The 23,834-nt window shown below is 40.1% G+C and overlaps 1 protein-coding gene across 1 annotated transcript; it reads right to left on the bottom strand.

Annotated features, from left to right (window-relative positions):
• Positions 1–5,724: 5,724 nt before the first annotated feature.
• Positions 5,725–16,229, bottom strand: cist1 (colon, intestine and stomach enriched 1). Its single transcript, XM_084395570.1, has 4 exons — positions 16,095–16,229; positions 9,751–10,005; positions 9,411–9,571; positions 5,725–6,110 (listed from the first exon to the last, which is right to left on the bottom strand). The coding sequence occupies exons 1-4, from the start codon at positions 16,165–16,167 to the stop codon at positions 6,063–6,065; spliced, it is 537 nt and encodes a 178-aa protein (XP_084251696.1). The 5' UTR covers positions 16,168–16,229; the 3' UTR covers positions 5,725–6,062.
• Between the last annotated feature and the right edge of the window lie 7,605 nt (positions 16,230–23,834).

Here is a 23,834-nt window from a genome sequence, read left to right as displayed (position 1 = left end):
TGTGTTATCACAAATAAACATTTGAATCCAGGCACAACTACACAATACGCTTACAAAATCTTTAACACATTTTTAATACTAGGCAAGGCAAGGCAAGGCAAGTTTATTTATATAGCACATTTCATACACAATGGCAATTCAAAGTGCTTTACATAGAAGAAATTAAAATAATAAAAAGAAATAAGAATAGTTAAAACAGTTTAGAAGAATACAAAATAAAATACAGTACAAACAGTCGGACGAACATTGGCACAGTGCTCATTCAGTAAATGCATAGTTAAACAGATGTGTTTTGAGTCTGGATTTGAATGTGACTACAGTAGGAGCACATCTGATCTCCTCTGGAAGCTGGTTCCAGCTGCGGCTGGCATAATAGCTAAAAGCGGACTCGCCATGCTTAGAGTGAACCCTTGGTATTTCTAGCTGATATGATCCTAATGATCTGAGTGATCTGTTGGGTTTATATTCAGTGAGCATATCTGCAATGTATTGAGGTCCTAGGCCATTGAATGATTTATATACCAGTAATAATACTTTAAAATCAATCCTAAATTTAACTGGGAGCCAGTGTAAAGACCTGAGGACTGGTGTGATATGTTCATATTTTCTGGTTCTGCTCAGAATCCTGGCGGCAGCGTTCTGTATGAGCTGCAACTGTCTTATGGTCTTTTTGGGAAGGCCAGTGAGGAGTCCATTACAATAATCCACCCTGCTGGTGATGAAAGCATGAACAAGTTTCTCTAAGTCTTGTCTGGAAACAAAGCATCTTATTCTTGCTATATTTTTCAGATGATAGTATGCTGATTTAGTTATTGCTTTGACATGACTACTGAAACTAAGGTCTGACTCTAGTGTCACACCAAGATTCCTGACTTGATGTTTAGTTGTTTGACCCCTAGAGTGAAGGTATGCATTCACCTTGAGAACTTCATCTTTGTTTCCAAACGCAATGACTTCAGTTTTGTCTTTGTTTAACTGAAGAAAGTTTTGACACATCCAACTGTTGACTTCATCAATGCATTGGCACAGGGAGTCAATGGGGCTGTAATCGTTAGGCGATAGGGCTAAGTAGAGCTGTGTGTCGTCTGCATAGCTGTGGTAAGCAATTTGGTTCTTTCTCATTATTTGGCTCATTGGGAGCATATACAGGTTGAACAGGAGTGGTGCAAGAATTGAGCCTTGAGGGACTCCGCATGTCATGGATGTCCACTCAGACTTATGGTCTCCTATACTCACATAATAACCTCTCCCATCTAAGTATGACCTGAACCATTTTAGGACTATCCCAGAAAGCCCCACCCAGTTTTCCAGCCTGTCCAGAAGTATGTTGTGATCGACAGTGTCAAATGCAGCACTGAGGTCGAGTAGTACCAGCACTGATAATTTGCCTGAGTCAGTATTTAAGCGAATATCGTTTATTATCTTTATGAGCGCTGTCTCTGTGCTGTGGTGCGGTCGGAAACCAGATTGAAAATTGTCAAAGTATCCATTCGAGCATAAGAATTTGTTCAGCTGATTGAAGACAACTTTTTCAATGACCTTGCCTATGAAGGGAAGATTTGAGATCGGTCTATAGTTGCTTAATATGGTCTTATCCAGATTGCTCTTTTTCAGGAGGGGCTTGACAACTGCAGTTTTTAGGGAGTTTGGAAAACTCCCAGAGAGAAGTGAAGCATTTACCACTTCTAGAAGATCTGCTTCTAAACTGTTTAACACACTTTTGAAAAACGATGTGGGAAGTGTGTCAAGAGCGCAGGTTGATGTTTTAAGGTGCTGTACGGTTTCTTCCAAAATTTTGCCATCAATTTCTTTGAAATCAGACATAGTAACTATTTTCTCAGGTGGTTTGATCTGTCTGACCCCAGCGTAACTCAAGGATGTGCTGATCACCTTTCTGATATTATTGATTTTCTCAGAGAAGAAAGAAGCAAACTCACTGCACTTGCTGTCTGAGAGCATTTCACTGGGAATCTGGCTTGGGGGGTTTGTCAGTCTCTCTACAGTAGCAAAAAGAGTGCGTGTGTTGTTTAAATTGCTGTTTATAATATTTGAGAAGAAAGTCTGTCTAGCTTTGCCTAGTTCCATATTGAAAGCATGAAGGCTGTCTTTGTAGATGTTATAATGGACTACAAGTTTTGTCTTCCGCCACATGCGCTCTACTTTTCTGCATTGTCTTTTCATATTTTGCACTGCTGTTGATTTTCTCCAAGGTGCCTTTTGTCTGCCACTCTTCTTCCTGACTTTAACAGGAGCAATATCATCAATTACACCTTTAACTTTTGAGTTAAAAGAATCAAGGAGAAAATCAACAGAGTCTGCAGATATGCTTGGTGTTAAGGATATAGCCTTCATAAATAGGACACTAGTGTTCTCATTTAAGCATCTCTTCTTGACAGACACAGATCTAGCTTCAGTGGCAGGAGAGATCAATATATCAAAGAAAATACAGAAATGATCAGACAGTGCTACATCCTTAATAACAATCGATGAAATGTTTAGACCCTTACTGATAAGTAAATCTAAAGTGTGTCCACGATTGTGTGTGGGTCCATGTACATGCTGAGTCAGATCAAAAGTTTTTAAAACAGTTTTGATTTCTTTTGCCATATTGTTTTCTCCATTATCTATATGGATGTTAAAATCTCCAGCAATGGCAAAACAGTCAAACTCTGAGGTAATTGTTGATAACAGTTCTGTAAAGTCCTCAGCAAAGGCTGGAGAGTATTTTGGAGGCCTGTAAATAATGAAAAGTAAAATGCGTGGAGCACCTTTTAACACAATACCCAGATATTCGAAAGACAAGTAATTCCCAAATGATATTTGCTTACATTGATAGATATCTTTAAAAAGAGCAGCTAGACCCCCACCTCTCTTAACAGCTCTGCAGACACTCATAAAAGTAAAGTTAGGAGGGGCTGTTTCATTGAGGATTGTTGCACTGCAGCTGTCTTCTAGCCAGGTTTCATTTAGAAGCATAAAATCCAGGTTGTTTGTAGTTATTAAGTCGTTGACTAGAAGTGATTTATTTTTAAGTGAGCGAATGTTTAAAAGAGCTAACTTAACAGACTTACTTTTCCCCACAGCAATATTAGTTTGACGTGTAATAGGCACCAGATTAGTTGGGTTTGCTGTACGGCTATTGAAGGCCTTAGACTTTCTATCATGTAATAGAACAGCAATAGAGAAAGATACAGGCACACTGGGTTCCCGCTTGTTTTGTAAACATTTGAGAAAGTTACTGTTATCAGAGCGGGCACCCGACACATATCACTGAGAGCTGGTATCAGTTGTTTTTGGTTCACCTCGAGCAGAAGGAGGAGGGTGTGGGCCCTGGCGTTGTGGCAGAGGCCGAAGAGCTCTCACAGGAGGAGGGGGAAGGCGAGCTGGGCCCGCAGGCTTTGGTGGTAGTGGTGCCTGTCTTTTTTTAGTTGGTATCTGGGGGCTTGCAGCAAAAGAGTGGGATAGTCTGGTTCCAGCATGCACCAGTTCTTCCATTTTCTGTGAGAAGCAGAGTAGTGGCGTTGCAGGGGAGAGGGAGAAAGTGTCTGGTGAAAGGGGCTGTTGCTCTGGTGTTATAGGAGGCTGTAATATGCTGTCCTGGCTTCCCTGGCTGTTTTCCAGGAAGTCGTCCTTGGGTGCTGAATCTTCAAGCAGTTCTGATATGGCTGTCTGTGGTGAGCTCTGTGGGCAGGGCTCAGCTGAGATTGTGTCCGTGAGCAGAGGTTGTTGTGGCGGAGTGGTGTTATCATGTCCATTTTGCTGCTGAAGTGAAGTCCCGTGGTCATTCATACTGTGTCCAGGTGTGTGTGTGCCATTCAGATTGAGTGGATTGGCACAAACCGCAGAAGGATGATTTAGGGAGAAGTAGATATTGTCCTTTAACACTCTTGAACCAAGTTTGTTTGGGTGATGGCCGTCCCGATGAAACAGTTGTCGTTGACTCCAGAAAAGATTGAAATTGTCAATGAAGTTCACTGCTTTTATATTGCAGGTTTTTTGCAGCCATGTATTAAGCCCAAGCAACCGTGAAAACCTGTTTGTTCCTCTTGCTGGGAGAGGTCCACTGATGAATGTTTGAACTTTCAGTCTTTTAAGTGTTTCAAAAAGTTCATTGAAATCCTTCTTAAGGAGTTCTGACTGCTCTTTATGAATATCATTCTTCCCCACATGTATGATGAGTCGATTTGCAGTCTTATGTTTCATCAGAATGTTCTGAAGTTCCCTGTTTATATCAGAAGTTGTTGCTTGTGGAAGGCAGCACGTAGTTGTATCCCTGTTGCTAATGTTTCTGATTATGGAGTCCCCCACTATCAGAGTCCTGGGCTCGGCTGCGCTCTGAGCTGAGTGCCACTGTCTGCTCGACCTTGAGCGCCAGTTAGCATCAGTGTTAGCTACTGGCCCATTCAGTCTGTGTTCGATCACATTCATCACATTTGTGGATTCCTCATTTACATTCATTAGTACTTCAAATCTGTTCTCAAGATGTATAGGCGGTGGTAGGAGGCCAGTGTTTGCAATCCTTGTCAGAGCTGTATCTGGGGTAGAGGATGCTACTGCGGTAATATGTGATGCTCGTGACAATCTGATGTCTCGAGTGCCTTTGGGTTTAGCTCCCTGTTTGTGCCATCGATTAGTAAGTCGATCGGCTTGTTTCTCTACCTGTCGAGGAGTACTAGTTTCATGGGACTCACCGGTATGCTGTGGGTGTCCATGACGAAGCTCTGTTGTGTGCTCCGTCTGGTTTGGTGGTCCCGTAAATAACTTTGTTTCTAGAACTGCAATCCTTTGTAAAAGTCTGTGGCAGTTGGTGCAGCAAGTAGATTCCAGAAGAGGCATTTTCTCTTATCCTTGTAGGCAGTTGTGTTTTCCTTTCCCGGTATGTAAGCTGGTCGGGTAAAAGAATTCTCAGTTTTTGTAGTAATCCAAACTTTGTCGTATGAGCACTGTGCTGATTTGCTGAAGTTAAAATTAGGTGATAAAAGGAAATAAAATAAAGGAAATCAAATATAGAAAAAATAGGAGATAAAATGTAAAAGCGATAGAGCAAAGCGCGGAGCAGTAAGCAAGAGCGTCCGAACAGTAGCTGAGCAGGAAGTGTTCTTTATACTATTTGAATAAAGGGGGAATCTGACAATTTTCCTTTACCTCACTTTTCCACAGGGGATTCCACAGCATCATTACTAATTTGTGATAATTTTGCACAATGCAAAGCAATGTAAAAAAAAAAAAAAAAAAAAAAATTTAGTTTCAGTGTCTTATAAATTATTTTATTATAATTACATTAAATGACTGGTGCCAAGCTGCAGTGACCTCACCCTTGCAGGCTCACTATTGGCTTATTCAGTGGTTGAGGGCGGCCATTTTTGGTTGACATTATTGTAGTCCTTAGTTTGCAGCTTTTAAGTCCCACTTCAGTCAGCACTTAAGAATCAGTCTTATACTTTACTGAAAGTTGCTTTTAGCCTCTTTATAAAAGTCTCCTACTCTTAGAGAAGTCCTACTCTTTACTAAGGATTTTTTGACACTTAAGTCAAAGCTTAAAACTATTCTTAAGGGCAATTCTTAGATGTTTTATACATATGGGCCCAGGTCTTTATAACCACATTATACACAACAGCTTGCGAACAATTTTGTCGCCATCTGGAGGACAAGCTGAAAATGTCACACTCCTATCATAGTGTCTGACAAATATTGATAGTAAACATTTTCTTGACACAACTAGGTGGCCTTCAGAGTGCGTTTATTCTTATGTACATTTTACATTAAAATTACATGTATTCATTTAGTATAAAGTATAGCTTTTATCAAAAGCAAAGGGCATTTAATTAACAAAAAAAAAAAAAAAAAAAAAAAATTCTAGGACATAACAGGTTGATTTCTTCATTTGACTAAAGGTTTGTTGTGGGTTGTGGCATTTTAAGGAAAAAAAATAAGCAGATCATTACCATAATCCGGGTATTGCACACCAAGTCTATAGATTAAAATGTTGCATTTCAATTCAAAACAACCAAGAAAAATATTAGAGGCATAACTGTGCAGTTTACTGAGACAGAAACTGCCATTCATTTTGGAGGGTAGTGGGCAAATGGTGCGTCCTCACTTATCTTGCCCTGTTAAAAGAAAAAGATAAAATCATTCAAGTTAAAATAAGTTACCGTATTATATCCTCCCAACCATAATAAGGTTTTTAAAGTCATGAGGATATTTGATAGATATATGCATACTGTTTAAAAGTTTGAGGTCAGTTAAATATATATAACACACACACACACACACACACACACATACTGTATATATATGTTTATACATTAGCATAGTTTCCACAAAACTTTTATAATAATAAGAAATGTTTCTTTAGCACTAAATCAGCATATTAGAATGATTTCTGAAGGGTCATGTGACCGAAGTAAGGATGCTGAAAATACAGCTTTGACATCACAGGAAAAAATTACTTTTTTAAAATATATTAAAACCGAAATCAGATATTTTAAATATTTCACAATATTACTGTTCCCTTTCGTGTTCACAACGAGTTACGTTGTGACGACGCATGGGGTTTCGCTTAGCCTATCTCCTTCGAGTATTACAAAAGGAGCCAATGGCAAAGAAATGCCATGGGTCTGCGGAATTTGCATAGCGTGACTCCGCCTTACCTCGTGGGTATATAAGGAAGTACGCTGGCAACATGCAGTTATGTTTTTGCTTCGGAGCCAAGAGGTCCTCGTCACTCCTGTAGCCTGAATTCTCTCTGAGTGTCATTGAGTATTCTTTGAGACAAGCAGCTCTCCAGTCTGTGTTGGTGTAAAGGCGTTTTCCAGTGAGTTTCACATTCCTGCCTGCTGATCTGTACAGTGGTCTGCAACAGCGTGTTTCTCCTTGGTCGCTTCAGCACAGGCTGATGGGCTTCCCCTCACAAAATGCACACATGCACGTGGCACGTCTTTTTAAAGATGTCTCCCCCGTGCACTTCTGGGTGCAGTCGTTCTGTTCCATTATCTGATGGGAACGAGTGTTGTCTTGCGTGTTTGGGCTTAGAGCACGCCAAGGCAGCGTTCGTGGATGAATCATGTTCTCATTGTGGGAACATGACCATCGCTGATGTGCGATCAAGACTCCATGACCTCACTAAAGGTAGAGTCCCCTCTGCCACACCCCAATCTATCCCCTCCGCGAGAGATGATACTTTGGCTGGTGGCCAAGGCTTCCTCAGGACAAAACACCCGCCTCTTCTGCTCAGCAACCCCTAAGTCTTCTGAGTGCAGCCGCAGGGCCGTATACTGACGTTCCCCGCGTCTCATTTGGGGCTCCAGATGATGAGACGATGTCTATCGCCGCATCACAAGGTGGGCTGGAGTCTTCTGGGGATTCGGCTGTGCTGCCGCCTTCGGGTGTGCCAGCATTGGCCGAGTCCGACCCGGAAGTGACAGCCATGCTTTCCCGGGTTGCAGTTGGATGATTGTACACCCGTTAGCGCACCCGTTTCCTCGACTCTTCTATATCCCACGCGGAACTTTTCGGCGGCGCAGTCGAGGACTTCGCCCAAAAGTTCTTGGCTGGCCAGAAACAGACTGAGGCTATCAAGCATATACTGCCCCGGCAGCCAGTTGCTGCCTCCACCCAGCCGCCGGCACAGTTACCTCAGTCTGTTCGCCGCCGAGGGTGCCCTTCTACGACTGCCGCCCCTCCAAGACCGTTTCTTCTCTATTTGCTTTTGAGGGGCAGGCATATCAGTACACGGCTCTCCCATTCGGGTTAGCCCTGTCTCCTTGCGTCTTCACGAAAGTCGCCGAGGCAGCCCTTGTGCCGCTACGGCTACACGGGGTTCGCATCCTGAACTATCTCGACGACTGGCTGATCCTAGTTCACTCTCGAGACCAGGTTTGCGAACACAGGTACCCAGTGCTCCGGCACCTAGCCCGATTGGGCCTTCGGGTCAACTGGGAAAAGAGCAAACTCTCCCCCATGCAGAGGATCTATTTTCCCGGAATGGAGATTGACTCGGTCGCCATGTGCACACAGCTTACGAGCGAGCGCACGCAGTCACTGCTGACTTGCCTGAGACAATTCGAGGGCAAGAGTGCGGTTCCACTGAAGTTATTTCAGAGGCTCCTGGGTCATATGGCATCCGCAGCAGCAGCTACACCACTCGGATTGCTTCATATGAGACCGCTTCAGCACTGGCTTCGCGATCGAGTCCCGAGATGGGCATGGCAACGCGGCACACTCCGGGTAACAGTTAATCGGGCCTGCCGCCAGACCTTCACCCCGTGGACAAACCTCAGCTTTATACTGGCCGGAGTGCACTTAGAAAGAGTTCCCAGGCATATTGTTGTATCAACAGATGTGCCATGTGCAATGGACATGCTACCGCGGGCTCCTGGACAGGACGTCAATGCCAGAATTATGTCGCCGGCAGCTTTCGTGTTGGCTAGGTGCCTCCATGTGCATGGTTCCCCTTTGGGCGACCCCCACTTGTGTATTTCCAGTGCACCTTGGTATTCCTTTGTTAAGTAGGAGTCCTTCATCCATGCCAGTCTCACGATAGGGAGCTCGGACTTACGCAGGGCGAGGTGGCGTGATTAGACTGGGAACCCCATTCATCGTCACAACGTAACTCGTAGTGACCACGAAAGAGAACGTCTTGGTTACCTATGTAACCCTCGTTCCCTGAGTAGGGAACTGAGACATTACATCTCCCTGCCACTTCCGCTGTACCACTGTAGTTCAGTCTTGGCTCTTCAGCAGGAAAACATAACTGCATGTTGCCAGCGTACTTCCTTATATACCCATGTGGTAAGGCGGAGTCACGCTATGCAAATTCCGCAGACCCATGGCATTTCCTTGCCATTGGCTCGTTTTGTAATACTCAAAGGTGATAGGCTTCTAAGCAAAACCCCATTCGTCGTCACGACACAATGTCTCCGTTCACTACTCAGGGAACGAGGGTTACAAACGTAACTGAGATGTTTTTACTGTCTTTTTGATCAAATAATTGCAGCCTTGGTGAGCATAAAACACTTAATGTTCAATATATATACTACTAAATTGTTATTTAATTATTTATCCATTCATTTATTTATTACATATAGATGCAAGAAATATTTAAAGGGCCAAATACATTATAATGTCCAGTTTGTAAAGATTGTTTGTAAGAATATCTGAGCCCATTTTGCTGAAGGAATTTTGATTCTAGACTACTGTATTTGGTTCAAAAGTCATTGGCTAAAACATATATGAAATTGTGAATGTTGGGTTTGACAGACTGACTCCAAATCATAGTATATTGAGAACTTTACCATTAGTGTGATAAACCTTTTACCATGGGCTGGCAAAAATTCACAGCCAGAAGAAAATGCAGAATAATAAGGAAACGTTGGTGTTTGTACAGAACCACTTCATTTGAGACTCACCATTGATACATCATCAAGTCTCTCAAAATGTGGCCTTCTGGAGCGAGCAGCCTTCACTATAACAACCACAACAACTACAGCCATCACAATGCAGAAAATACACAGAACTGCAATGAGCCCTGGATTTACTGCCTCGTCTTGTCCTTCTCTGTCTCCCTGAGCTATAAAAGACAGAGATAAATCAACCACATTAATATATAAATCAACAAACACAGAGGTATACTTGAGCCGATATGAAACCTGAAAAGATGTGCTAATACAGCACAGCACTGGAAACTGTGAAAATGATCTTGATCTTGTGTTATCTCAGTCTATACAGTATTTCTGTTGAATCTTGTACCTGTGACTGTGTTGTTTGGTTTTTCTGAAAATATTTCAGTTGAGTTAGCAGTGGTGATCGCAGATTCGGACGTTGTCAGAAGAGATTTCTGGGGCATCCAAGTAGATTGTGAAGAGGTTGTCTGAGTGTTGTTTGTAACATACATTGTTGTTTGTTGAATTATGATTTGTTGTGTTGTAGTCAGTGTCTCAGAAGTATCTCCAGAAGTCATGTCAGTGGGTGTCTGGGTTCTTGGACTGGTAAGTTCTACTGTCTCTGTAGTTAGTAAAAAAGTGTTATTAATACATATGAAGTTAATAATACATTGTGCTGTGATATGTAAATCTGGTTTGAAAGCCATGAATCTGTTGTTCTACAGTGTATTACAGTTAAACCAGCTAAAAAAGAATTGTTCTGAGAATGTTTTCCTAAAAAAAAAATTGGTAATGGGAACGTTAAGATTTCCAATTTTCTTAATGTTGGTGGAACGTTTTTTTTTTTCGTTCTTTTTTTTTCTTTCAAGTCCCTGTGAACCGGAATTTTTCCCCATTTACTTTTTTCTTTAAAGCCCCCGTCAACCAACTTTACTTCTGTGTTGTGACATTCATGTGATATTCATGTGAAACTGAATACTGAATAGAGGCAGGGTTTTATTTTAGCGCACCTCTTCTCCATCCCTTGCTCATGGCAGACTGACAGTTGGAGGGGAGTGGTTAAGGATATTCAACCCAAGCCATCAAACTGAAGTCATCAGAGAAGGAAGAGTGGAAGCAAATTTTCTGATTTTGATTAAAGATTACCACAACAAAAACATTTTTTGCACAGATTAATTGTTCACCACAAGACTAGTAATGTGCGCTAACAAAGTAAATAGGATCAATTTTGATTTCATGACGACTTTAAGGTTATTATGATGTTCCTGAAACATTCTTTCAACTTAATGTTTATAACAACTCAATGTTGATTTGTAACATTTCAAGAACATAAAAATGTCTAGTTTCCTTAATGTGTAACAGTTATTTTCTGTTTTGTTCTGTGATTCGGTCAGTGTTTTGGTTTCCCAGTTTGCCTGCCTGTGTTCCCTAGTTAATTTACCTTGTTTGTTAATTAGTTCCTCACACCTGTTTCTGTTCACATTGATTACTCTCCTCACATATTTAAGCCCTGTGTTTCCTTAGTTCCTTTATCTGGTATCGTCTATGTTAAAAGTGATTGTGTTTACTCCTATGATCTCCTGAGTTTTCCATTGTGGATTTAAAAAAGACTGTATTTGTTCCTTAGTTCCTTCGTCGTGTGTGTTACTACAACCATTATTGACAGAAAACCAGACCAGTCTCCAAGACAAGGCATGCCTGCCAGTGAACAGTCCCAGAGAGGATTTTGCTGCATTTTGTGGAGTGAGTGCTGGTGAATAACAGATCGGCATTCACCATCTGCTCCACTGAGGATGACATCACCAGCCCCACTCTGGACCCAGAGCCCAGCCAGCCATCACCCGGCTGCACGGACATGATGCTTGAGCCCACCGCAGACAGAGAGCCCGAGCCTGCTACGATGCATGACAAGGACTGAGCAATACATCTTACACAATACAATACATCAATACATCCCGGAGTCTGAGCCCCACAGTGAGTCTGATCAGGTGTGTGATCTGGCAACACTGTGCATCACCATGGGGCAGCTCGTGGAGTAAGAGGGCATGGAGGAAAGCTCTGCCCACACTCCCGCATCTGAGAGTGAGCTGCAGCTGGCCACTGATTTTTTTTGAGGAAATGGAAGAGGATATTTCACTGATTCTCTCGTCCCCGCTGGTCCCACCCAGCTCCAAGTCTCCTGTCTCCATTGGTTTCGCCCAGCTCCAAATCTCCTGTGTCTCTGCTGGTTTTGCCCAGCTCCTGTGTCTTCAGAGTTTCCATCCAGCTTCCCGCTATGCCTCCACCTGTTGATCCCGTCACTCCACCTGGAACCACCTTACGGCTCTACTGGGCTCCTTTGTCCCTCCGGCTCCACCTTGGTCAGACGTTGCTCTGCCTGCACCTCGGACTTCTGTGCTCCATCTCTCCAGCCCTTCGGCTCCATCTGGTTCAGCCTTTCCTCCAGCTCCACCTTGGCCCTCAGTCGCACCGGCTGTTGTTCTATGTCAATAACTGTGCAAATATTCTTCAACAAAGTCTCCTTTTGTATTCCACTGTCTTTGGAACAACATTAGGACAAGTAAATAACTACTGAATTATCATTTTAGGGTGAAGTATTTCATTATTTTGAATCTGAATCTGGCTATTTGATTAGTTTACCTCTTTGCAGAGGCCTTAACACCTACACTGAGCACCTTTATACTTTATACAGTGACAGAGAAAATCTCAGCCCTCTGGCACCCCGGCTCCACCTTAGACAGTCGTCACTCTGGCTTTGTCTCGGCCTTCAGGAACATCATGTTGCCCAGTCTCGATGACTCTTCACCTGCGCCCAGGTCTTCATGTCTATCGACTCCATCTCCGTCCATCATCCCCCTGGTTTCAACAGCCAAGTCGCCAGCATGGCTTCTCCCTCCTTCGACTCTGCCGTGGGACATCCTCCTTGCTGCCTTGTGGGTCACCGTCTGGCTCCTCCTGCTCTTTGCTCCTCCCTGGCTCCTCCCACCACCATTCATCCCTCCCTCTTCTTTTTGACTATCATCGGTGCGAGGATGCGCCTTCCGGAAGGGGTGAGCTACTGTAACAGTTATGTTCTATTTTGTTGTGTTATTATCATGGTATTTTGGTTTCCCTGTTTGCCTGTCTGCCTGCCGTGTTAGCTAATTAATATCCTTGTTTGTAGGTGTTAAGGCGTCTGCAAAGAGGTAAACTAATCAAATAGCCAGATTCAGATTCAAGTTAATGAAATAGTTCACCCTAAAATGATAATTCAGTAGTTATTTACTTGCCCTAATGTTGTTCCAAAGACAGTGGAATACAAAAGGAGACTTTGTTGAAGAATATTTGCACAGTTATTGACATAGAACAACACTGACCTACAAAGGCAAAAGACCTTAACTTGCTAGAGTGTGGAACTGAGAAAAATGACTTTAAAGATTGTTAGTTGTCCCGCCAAATTAATTATAGGTAGGACACTGGAAATCTGGCAATTAGATGTTTTAGTAATGAAGATTATCTACATAAAAAAAATCTTGAGCTCAAACTTGACTTTTGACCACTATTTTAAAGTTACTGTACTCTGCCTTTGTATTGACAGCAAAAAGTGAGAAGTCATGCCAAGGCAAAAGGCAGTAACTTCCACATTATCAATATTTAGATCACCATACACAAAATCATTAAACAAAACCTGTATAAAATCTAGTGATCATCATGGCATTTATTTTGTATGATTTACAATTATTTATATCCATCTACTTATTGCTATCCTGTGCTTTGGTTGCATTCTGATGGCATTAACATTAGACATGACAAAATACCTCCATAGGCTCTATGGCTCTACCAGCATTGGCTCGACCGTGTTTAAGGGCCCTTTCACACCTACCTTGTTTGGTCCAGACTTTCGGACTTTTCAGTTTGATCCAAATCAAAATTACAAGTGTGAAACCTCCCCCGGACCACAGTCAGGACCAAACAGACGAAATTTGGTCCGACGAAAAGAGGTAGTCTCGGTCCGGATCAAACTGAACAAAGGTTTGGTTCGTTTCTAGTGTGAAAGCATTTTCTGTATGGTCGGACTTTCAGACTATTTACAGGAAGTTCCGGTGGTTCCCGCTTAGCCTAAACAACTGAAGAAGAATATTTATGTGCAGATCTGTCAGTCCTGCCCACAGCGTTTCTTCCAGCTGATTCACATGCACGCACACACACACACACAAACATATGTGTCCTGCGTCCTGCCGGCGACGATAAAATGTTCGCACAATGAGGACGCTCATTTGGCGAATTTGAACTAGCCTCGAGTATAGTTGGTGCTGCAGGGAGTAATGCCATAATAATAAAAGTATAGTGGCAACGATATGCATCTGTTCATTCATTCTTGTCAAAGTTACCCGCCAAATTGACAACACGCTGAAGTCAGATGTCAATGCAGCCCACATAGATGATGATGACAGGACGCAAGTACGTCATGTAAAGTTCTTTAGTGCGCTTGCATAATTGCAATGAGAAACCAAACCAAAACCAACCGAATGTATCAAAACATGAAATGAAAGCTTTAGCATAAGTTCTGCCGGGAAGACTCAATTGTTATGTCACTTTACCTTCTCATCTATCCAATCATATTCTAATACTTGTGGTATAAAAGATTGGTATTTACACACGTTTGAGTTATGCAGATGCTAACGCTTCCATTCACCTCCATCCTCCCCACCACCTCCAAGACGGATCCTTCCCTCCATCCTCCCCACCACCACCACCACCAGGATGGTCCCTTCCCATACCTCACAGGGGGTCGGCTGCGCCCCTGCCTTCGTCTTCAGGCAGGATATGCAGAGTCCGGACCCTCGGATTGCGAGCTACGGACGGGGCCTACGCCAAAGAGCTTTATTGCTTGCTGGGCTGTTAATAAATGTATAATTGTCACAGTATTTATTCTCCCGAGTCTTTCTGGTAGAACTTTGGTTCGGACCTTGGTGTGGACTTTCAGGTGTGAAAATGCCCAAAAAACAAATATGTTTCTTTAGCTGAAGGAGCCGGCGAAGCTTTGGCATTCTGCCAGCTAGATGCATGGGTGTTTCATCCAGGTCCGGTACCCGAACTGGGTGAGGCAGGGCTTTAGTTCTTTGTTGTATTCATCTGCTACGGCATGTGTAAAAAATTTCTGTCAACTCTGCATATATCCTTCGCGATCAACTTTTGGAAGTTACTGTTAAGACAACCCATTATTTTCTTGAAAAAACAACGGAATTGACTCAAGATACTTATCCACATAAAGGAGGTCTTGAATGTGCCAAAAATATAACTCATTTTTGACCTAAAACGAAGTTACGGTCTTTTGCCTTTACACTTCAGAACAGTTAAGTATAAAAACTTCAATTTGGAAACTGGATGTTAAATTTTGGTTTCTTTGCACAAATGATATCACTCTCAGAAAAAAAGGTACAAAAGCTGTCACTGTGGCGGTACCTTTTCAAAAGGTACACCTTTGTACCTAAAGAGTGCATTTAAGTCCCTCAAAGGTACATACTGGTACCAAACATGTACATATTGGTACCAAACGTGTACATATTAGTACCTAAATGGTACATATTAGAACCCTTTTGAAGGGTACTGTCCCAGTGACAGCTTTTGTACCTTTTTTTTTCTGAGAGTGATATACTGTAGCTTGGAAGAGACTTGGAAGATAGGGCTTGTTTTATAAGATGTTATGATATGTCTAAGAATTCTTTTTTGTGTGTGTTCCATTGGGGAAAAACAACATTATTAACAGTAATTTTACTCACCTTTAATAGTATTTCTAAAAGTAATTTTGTAGGTAAACTATTCCTTGTACACAGTAAGTATGTGTGTTATCTGGGTTTTGTATAACCCTGAAGGAGGCTTAATTTTATTCTTATCAAAAACAAGTATTGCAAAGAGCAGTGTAAATGCTTCTGTAAATAATAAAGTGCAGTAAAAACTAATTTGTATTTTGACGTTTTAAATGTCAAAAAACAAACAAAAAATTTAAACAACACTCAAAAATAGGCCTATTTTCAAGATTTATATATTTTACATACAAAGCTTCCATCCATTCCGATTACGCAGCTTTAATATGAAATAATACATTTAATGTGATGCATATTTGTCAGTCATACATAAATTAAACAAAAATTCGATTTATGTACTAGTACTAATAAACTGAATCTGTTCTGAATACACAATCCAGGTTTATATATTAACCGTCAATAAATCCAATTTTTTACAAAAACATTTTACCAACATAAATACTGCTTGTTCCACCATTAGCCAAATTAAATTAAATTACATTCATGTTTTCTCAATTTAAAGATTTATGTTGATTCAACGGAATTTGAATGAATGAATACATTTTGAATATATGATTATAAATAAAATTAATGCAAATATTTAATGATAAACTATTCCAAGCATGATTCTTTCTTTCTTTCTTTCTTTCTTTCTTTTGAGTGTGTTCTTTAGTTGACTTGAATCATAAATTGATTTTTGCAAGTTTTTTACATTTTGCAAATGTAGGATTATCTGCAAGACTCACATTTGAATATTGAAACAAAAACATTGTATTTTGTATTTTAATTAATCTAATTAATTAATACATAATCAAACACTTCTCTTTTGTAGGCCTGTAATGTTTAATTGAATATCAAATTATCATATTAAGTTAAATCAACAGCAAAATCTTGAAAATGACAAGCTACATGCACTTTGTCTTACCTCCTGATGCCGTGACAGAAATAAGCAAAAGAATAACTATTGAGAAGATCATTTTAGTGATGCTGTTTGGCATAAAAATAAAGCAGCACAGGTCTAAAGTACAGCTGAGCTCCCAGCGCAGACACACAACATATCCTGAGTAGCAGGATGTGGACGTGTGGCAGAGGAGGTGGTTTCTGTCATCCGATGGGATGAATAATTGCTCAATTGTTTCAGAATTGTTTGCACTTGTATAGTATAAACCTGCCATGACGTCATACAACTTCTGCCACAGCTTCATATTGCAAATGTCAAATATAATATTACATCTGCAAACAGTGGTGTTTGTTATTTGCACAAGGTGCACTGTAAAAAAGTCCTGTCAATTTAGCTTTTCACAATACATTGTTTCAATTGCCAGCTTTACAGAAATTCATGATATTAATGTTTATAATACTTTAATGCCTAATTTTCCACATTTAGCAGTTAAGAGATGTGCAATAGTTTACATATGGTGACCTAAACGCAATATATAGTTGAGATTTGCTATAACATACAGCTTTGTGTGATTATACTGTTTGTAGGACTAAAGCTGGATAGGGCCAACTGTTTAGAAGTTGCAAGCTGGAGTTAATAATTCATTGTGCTGTGATATGTAAATCTGGTTTCAAATGTATGAATCTGTAATTCTACAGTTTATTACAGCTGAATGACTGATCTGTGCACTGTGACCAAACCGATTAATGTTGTTGAAGCATTGTAGCCTAGGCCTATAGTAATCTCTTATATAGTTACAAATTTAGGCTAGGCTATACTAGTTTGACGCAACAATGCTAGCATGTTAAAACATGTTAACACATGCCAGTATGCTAAAAACATGCTAGCAGCATGATTAAAAATGCTAGCTATATACTAGAACAATGCAGTCACTGTGCTAAACATGCCAACAATGTGTTAAAACACATTAGGAACATTCTAGCAATGTACTAACAACATGCTAAAACCATGCTATCAGCATTTTTTAAAACACATTGGGAACATGTTAGAAACATGAAAACATGCTAGAAATATGCTAGCAAACATGACACTGTAACATGTTAAAACATGTTAGTGACATCTAGCAAACATGCTAAATCATGCTGACAACACCAAGTAACATTAACCAATCGTGGTCTAATGCGGTCAAATGGGCCCTCCAAACAAAACAGCTATAAAAACTTGAATTCCACAGTGCAGCGCAGATTTTTTTTAATGTAATTAAGTAATTTGTTATGTGTGTTAATTCTCACAGTCACCACAAGGTGGAGTTCTTTCAGCGATATTAACAGGCTTGTGTTCTAGACTGAACTCTCCCTTCACCCCGATTAAACCTTATTGAGCACTCGAACAAAGTTTCAGTGTTGAGGCAACAAAACGTGAAATAAATTATTATTGCTATTATTGTTATAATTATATATAACTATAGGGGAAAGTGGCGTGTAATGGGGGGGGGGGGTATTTTTTAATTTACCTTTTTTTTCACAGCCTAATATATATTTCAAGATGATATTTAATATATATCAACTAAAGAAATGTTTAATATTTAGAACATTATAATGTAATAAACTTTTTTATTATATTTTAGTTTTTAGTTTTTTTCACTTTCAGAAACAGAAATAAAAAGTCTACAAAAAGATCGAAGACATTCCCTAAATGCTGCAATAAAATATATATTTTTAACGTCTTGGGAATCTATCATCTATTATCATCTATTATCATTCTTTAAAAGAATCATTCATTTTTTGGGGGGGCCTTCACAAGTTTATAAATATCACTATAAAGTTCACTATCACTATTAGCATCTGACACACTTTACCCCACATCAACGATTTTGAGAAAATACTATGATCCTTCATCCTTCCCTCGGGTCATTTTGAACTCATGGAGAATCTCCATGCTATTAAACATGATCTTATATTATACTTATATAACACCTATTATAAGTGAGCAGTCTATCTGCCCTCTGTTGAGTGTAAACAGAGATGCAAGGAAGTGGAAGAAATAGACTCAAGCTGCTGTTCAATAAACCTTTTATTTTGCTACATGTCCATTTTCCATGATTCATTAAAAACATCTTCAAGAACATATTCCTCCATTCTGAACAATATTTTTAGACCTGCATTATTTTACTTAAACATAACATCTATATAATAATGCTGATTCACAAAGAAATGGTTTGATCAGTTGACACACTCACAGTAAGGATGAATGTCATTTGTATCTGACACTGTCAGTGTTTGACTGCTTTTCCCAGTCCATCCAAATGCCTGTTGCACAATATTTCAAGTGTCAGAAATTTATTTTAAAGGCATAGTTCACCTAAAAAAAAAATAATAATTTTGTCATCCTCTTGTTGTTCCAAACCTGTATGAGTTTCTTTCTTCTGTTGAACACACAAGAAGATATTTTAAAGAATGTTGGTAACCAGACAATTGACGGCATGCACCCATTGACTTCCATAGTAGGAAAAAAAAAAATACCATGGAAGTCAATGGGTGACTTCAACTGTCTTTAAAGCCTGCAACTCTGTATGCAACCTTCATATTTATCCATCATGCAGACAAGCTCTTGTGACCAGAAAAAGTATCCTAAAATACTTTAAATTGTAAAAAGTGCTAAAATTGTGTGTCTGTTTGTAATGCATAAAGAAGCATAACAAGCATATTATGCAAGAGAAAGAAAGGTTTTGTAATAGTCAGTAAATTTCATTGTTGGGTCGGTCATTATTCTTTTAACATCTCGAAAGAAAGAAAAAAAAAGAGGTGTTGTTTTGTTCCGTGGCCCCTCTAAAGACGTCGAGTCAGTGTCAAGCCCCTGGCAAAATTCTGTAGATGAAGACGTGACACTGCAACATGCATCCTGACAGGAACACTAGAAGAACACCCTTGTTTATGTACATGTTTGATCCCTTGCGCACTGGTTACGTGTCAGCGTGACACAGCAGATCTCTGAGCCTCTAAATGGATTAGCCTACATCTCTGTTTCACTCAGGGTCTGAACGAACAGCCTCAGGTTCGGCTGCTGCTCAACACATGTGCTGCATTATGCTGGTTTGTGCTGGTCCAGCTGGGGAACGTGCTCAGTCCCAAGCCCTTCAATAGAAATTATCAAGCAAGTTCATCTCAAGAACCTCTACTACTATTCTACTATAATATAATGAATGTTTATGATTGATATATATTGTTGCAAAACAACTTATTCCACCAGAATGCATGACTTTCTTTGGAAGGGAGATCAGAAATGGACTTTTTTTGCCTTCAGACTGGTGTATTTACAACATTTACAGCTAATCTTTTTTAGTGTTTTTTTGTTTATTGCACGTGTGGTATAACCAGCCCAGGCTCCTTAGAATTATGTTCCTGTGGTGAAATGTTTTGATATTACGTTGATTCTTGCATGTTTTGAGACATTCAAAGTGAAATGCCCAGTGACGCTAGAAGTGTTTTCAGTTTTATTCAGCAGTTGGGAAATGAAATATCTGGTGAGTGGCGCTAAAAGGCTGATGTTGTATCGCAATTGAGAATAACGTACCAACTAAACCCTAAACCTATTCTTAACTAAAGCAAACATGAGATAAAAATGCATTTGTTGAAGCAATCATGTCTCCTCATCACATGTAATGCTGTACCTGGAGAGCAACTCAAAAGATGCCTATGTTGGAAAATCCATACATTTGGAGCTGGTTATGTGCTAATGTCAAAATGTATTTGCTTACAAATCATGTGCTATGGTAAAAGCGTTTAAAGTTCATAGTATTGTGCAAGAATACACAAGAAAATAAGTCTTCATTAATCGATAGTCTGTCCCCATAATAATAATTTGTGTAAAAAATAAAAAGGAATTTTAGTGCCTCTAGTGTTCATTTCAGTAGAAATCTGCAGTGTATTGTATTCACCTTATTCCGCCCCGCCCACTTTTACTTCTGTCCAGTACTTCCGTTGTAAACCAACTTCCGGTTTAGCGGACCCTCATTCAATTTCGAGGAGAACTGCAGAGAAGTCTCACTGATAAAATGTCACATAAGATAAGCTAATTTGTGCCAAATGTGCTATGTACGTGTGTACCAACAGCACAGCAATGCACTGTTTCTCGGGGTAATTTTTAAACGACTTTTAGGTGTTTATATGACCCGTCTGCCTGTCTGATCGCAGCCCGGCCGATGTGTAGTGTTTAGCCTACATTAGCCACAAACATCTAGGGCCCTATCTTGCACCCAGCGCAATTGACTTTGTACACGGACGCATGTATCATTCCTATTTTGCACCCGCGCAAAGCGGACTTTTCCCTCCACAGAAGCACGTCGGTTAACTAAGAAATACACTTGCGCTCCCCGGGGCGGTTCAGCGCAAAGAGGAGGCGTGTTCCGGCGCAAACGTTCCCTGATGCTATTTTACAGGTTTAGAAAACAATTGCGCCACTAACCGAAAAAAAACAGTTTAAAGTCAGTGGCGCGTTGCGCATGTTATTCATATGCTATTTTAAGAGCGCATGCTTGGCCTTAATCAATGTAGCGTGTGCACAACGCGCATACACTTTGATTCTCTCATCTACACACAGACGCAGCAGTTATCATTTTTGCAAATCATACATTATTACGAAAGATAAATAGATCGATAGATAGATAGATAGATAGATAGATAGATAGATAGTTTATTATAAAAGCATACATCTAGCTTACACATTTACCCAAATTATCATACGCCTGTTTAACCGAAGTTAATTTGGGTGTGTTTCTCCATCCCCAACATCCCTGACGGGAACGTCGGTCTCCTCGGCTGTGAACCGCTCCTCGCGTGCGCCTGGCAAATCCGCCGTTACAATAGGAATCCACTTTAGAACAAGCGCGCCTGCTCTTAAAGGGAATGTGAGATGTCACTCTGATTGGTTTATTTCACGTTACGCCCAAACCACACCTATGAATAATGAAGCTACTTCAGACCAACCCCTTTTAGATTTGCGCCAGGCGCAAGAGTCATTTATCCCGCCGGTATAATAGCAACAGCGCCAAGACCCGCCCACAAAGTTACTTGCGCTTTACGCTTTGACACTTGCGTTTCAGATCGTTAAAATAGGGCCCTTAATGTTGTAATGGTCTCACTACAGGACACATACACATGCTATACCTTGTTTGAAAGCTATGGTCCTCTAGAATTCAGTCGCTGGATTTATTTTACAGCCATTACTTGTGTTAGAGATCAAACCATAAGAAATTGCAGCTAGCAGTTAGCTAAGCTAACGTTACCCTCTTGTTCATCTAGTTGAGGCTCTACTTTCTTTCTACACCAGTTCGTGGCTATTTTTTTCTCATCTGTTGGCTATACACTGCAAATGTATCTGGTGATTAAGCAAACAAACTGTGGTGTAATAATGTTTCAAACTTTACATGTAGTAGTGTTTGTGCACATCTTCATAACTAAGTAATAGCTATTAGAAAGACACAGCTATTAAATAATTTGATTGTGGCATTGTTTCAAAAGCTTCAAGTGAAATGTACTTTAGTACGTTGCAGCAGTTGTTAATAACCATAGGCCAACGCATTTGGCTATAATATTATAGTCTACGTATATCAAGACAGATAACAGATTGGACCAGGGCAAACAAAGCGCTAAGTAGCTAAACCAGGAAATGAGATTACGCGGATGGCGCCACCCAGTGCTACTTCCGGAATAAGGTGAATACGGTACAAAAATGTAGATAGATGCACGTGTGTCCAGTGAGCCAAGGGTCCCTAACCCTAACATACTGTATGTCAGATATCTCTACCATTAAACACCACATATGAAAAAATACAAACCGTGGTTCATTTCTTTACATTGTCAGTCAGATTGCTCATCTTGTCTAAGTGGGAAGTTCTGTACCCGAACAAGCCGCAGCATGGACCAGACATCTCAAGCTCATGCCATTGGTAGTGAACCGTCTCCAAGTTTTGAAGTGTGTTTCAGATTTGTTTTGCTATTTACAGAGCATATATAGTCTGGGCACCAATTTCAGTATATATTCAATGTATTTCATGAATCTAATCAGATGTAATTATGCAGGATCCATCTGTTCTGCTGACCCTCATCCCATTTCTTCTCCATGCAGCCTTGGATGATTGCAAAAGCCTCCCACTCCAGTAGTCTCTGTACAGCTTTATTGACTAAACCCACTCTGTGAACCAGATTTGTTGTTAGTCAGGACATGCCCCTGACTCTGTACTCTGACTCATGCCTCTGTACTGAACTTTATGTCATAGGTCTCTATGTCTCAATTAGAAGCACATGGTACAGAAGTTATGAGTTTATGCAGAGAACAAGTCATTTTTTCAGCACTTTTCTGCTTAAATGTGATTGTTTTTCAGTGTTAAAATACTTACTTCTATCCCAGTTTATTGTGTCTACAATAAGTTGGCCATTTGTAGGTTTATTTCAATATCAGGGCAAACACTTGTGGCACTTTGCTCAAAACAAAGCTCTATTTGTTAGGCCAACTCAGCATAGCAACAAGGACTCAACCAATGGTGTGAGTTTAGGGCGGGACTGTCTGTTTGTTGGAGATGAGAGAGGAAACTAGTTTGAAAGTAGTCATTTTTACAATATAGTGACACAAAAATGACACATAGAAACAAATCAGTTTATTTTAAATGGATGTGCTGTGTTCACCCCAAAATTATGAGGGTAAGAAAGTTTGGTCACACTTTAGTTTAGGGTCCAATTCTCTCTATTAACTATTAACGACTTCTGCCTCAGTTAACTCCTAATTACTGCTTATTATTAGTTTGTAAGGTCGTTGTTAAGTTTTTAGGTAGTGATGTAGAATATGGTCATGCAGAATAAGGCATATGTGCTTTATAAGTACTAATAAAAAGCCAAAATCCTAGTAATATGCATGCTTAACTAGTTAATAAGAAACTAGTTAACTAGTTAATAGTGAGAACTGGACCCTAATCTAAAGTGTTACCGAATTATACGATTTTCTCTGTGCGCTGTGGCCTACATCACTGCTAGTTCTTTGCTCCTTCCAAAGTTTAGTTACACAAAGCTCTTAACGGACTGTGTTTCGTGACTCTTTTGTATGTCAGTGCTGATTATAAGACAACATCTGGAAGAGAAGTTTGTTTGTGCTCATTGTCTGGAATACACGCTGTCCATGCAGATGTATGACGTTGATAAAACAAAGGCTATGCGCAGCAGCTTGTTCGTTTAGTCCACGCTGATCCAGGCCTTCATGACACATACGTCATCTGAGCAAGGCTAGGCTGAGGGTTTATGTAAAAAGAGTGAAATGTAATAAAAACAAGGCTACTGTACGTGCAACATTATTTATTATAACAACTCATATATAATTTTAATTCAGATATTTAAAATATGTCCATAGAAGAGCTGTAAGTCATTGTTTAAATATCTGAACTAAAATAATTTGTATATTTCTTATATTATTTATATGTAATGTTTTTTAAGGTAAGACATCCCAGGTGAATAGGATGAAAAAAATAAGTAATACTAATAATTCTCACATGCATTCAAAGTGTGAGAAGAAAAATAAAATACTATTTTCTACACTACCTGACATTTTAGAGCCATTATTAAATGAAAATAAACAGACCTGACAAAGATCTTTATTCATCGAAACTTTGCATACCTTTTCCTTATTTTTTAAATCAGCATGCAATACCAAGGTTACATTTGTAAGAACTTATTTACCTATAAAACAGAAGACAAACAAACCACCACAAAGAGCTGC

The sequence above is a fragment of the Rutilus rutilus genome (assembly GCF_951802725.1).
Source record: "Rutilus rutilus genome assembly, chromosome: 22".
NCBI lineage: Eukaryota > Metazoa > Chordata > Actinopteri > Cypriniformes > Leuciscidae > Rutilus > Rutilus rutilus.
Note: the sequence above shows the minus strand (reverse complement) of the source record. Positions and strands in the feature narration are given on the sequence as shown.

Bases quoted from the DNA above. Each gene is read 5' to 3' on its own strand.
- cist1 (XM_084395570.1), bottom strand. From the start codon at position 16,167: ATGCCAAACAGCATCACTAAAATGATCTTCTCAATAGTTATTCTTTTG. The intron at 10,006-16,094 runs GTAAGACAAAGT...TACTAACTACAG, and splicing joins TTCTGTCACGGCATCAGGAG to AGACAGTAGAACTTACCAGT. The intron at 6,111-9,410 runs GTGAGTCTCAAA...TTCTTTTAACAG, and splicing joins GACTTGATGATGTATCAATG to GGCAAGATAAGTGAGGACGC.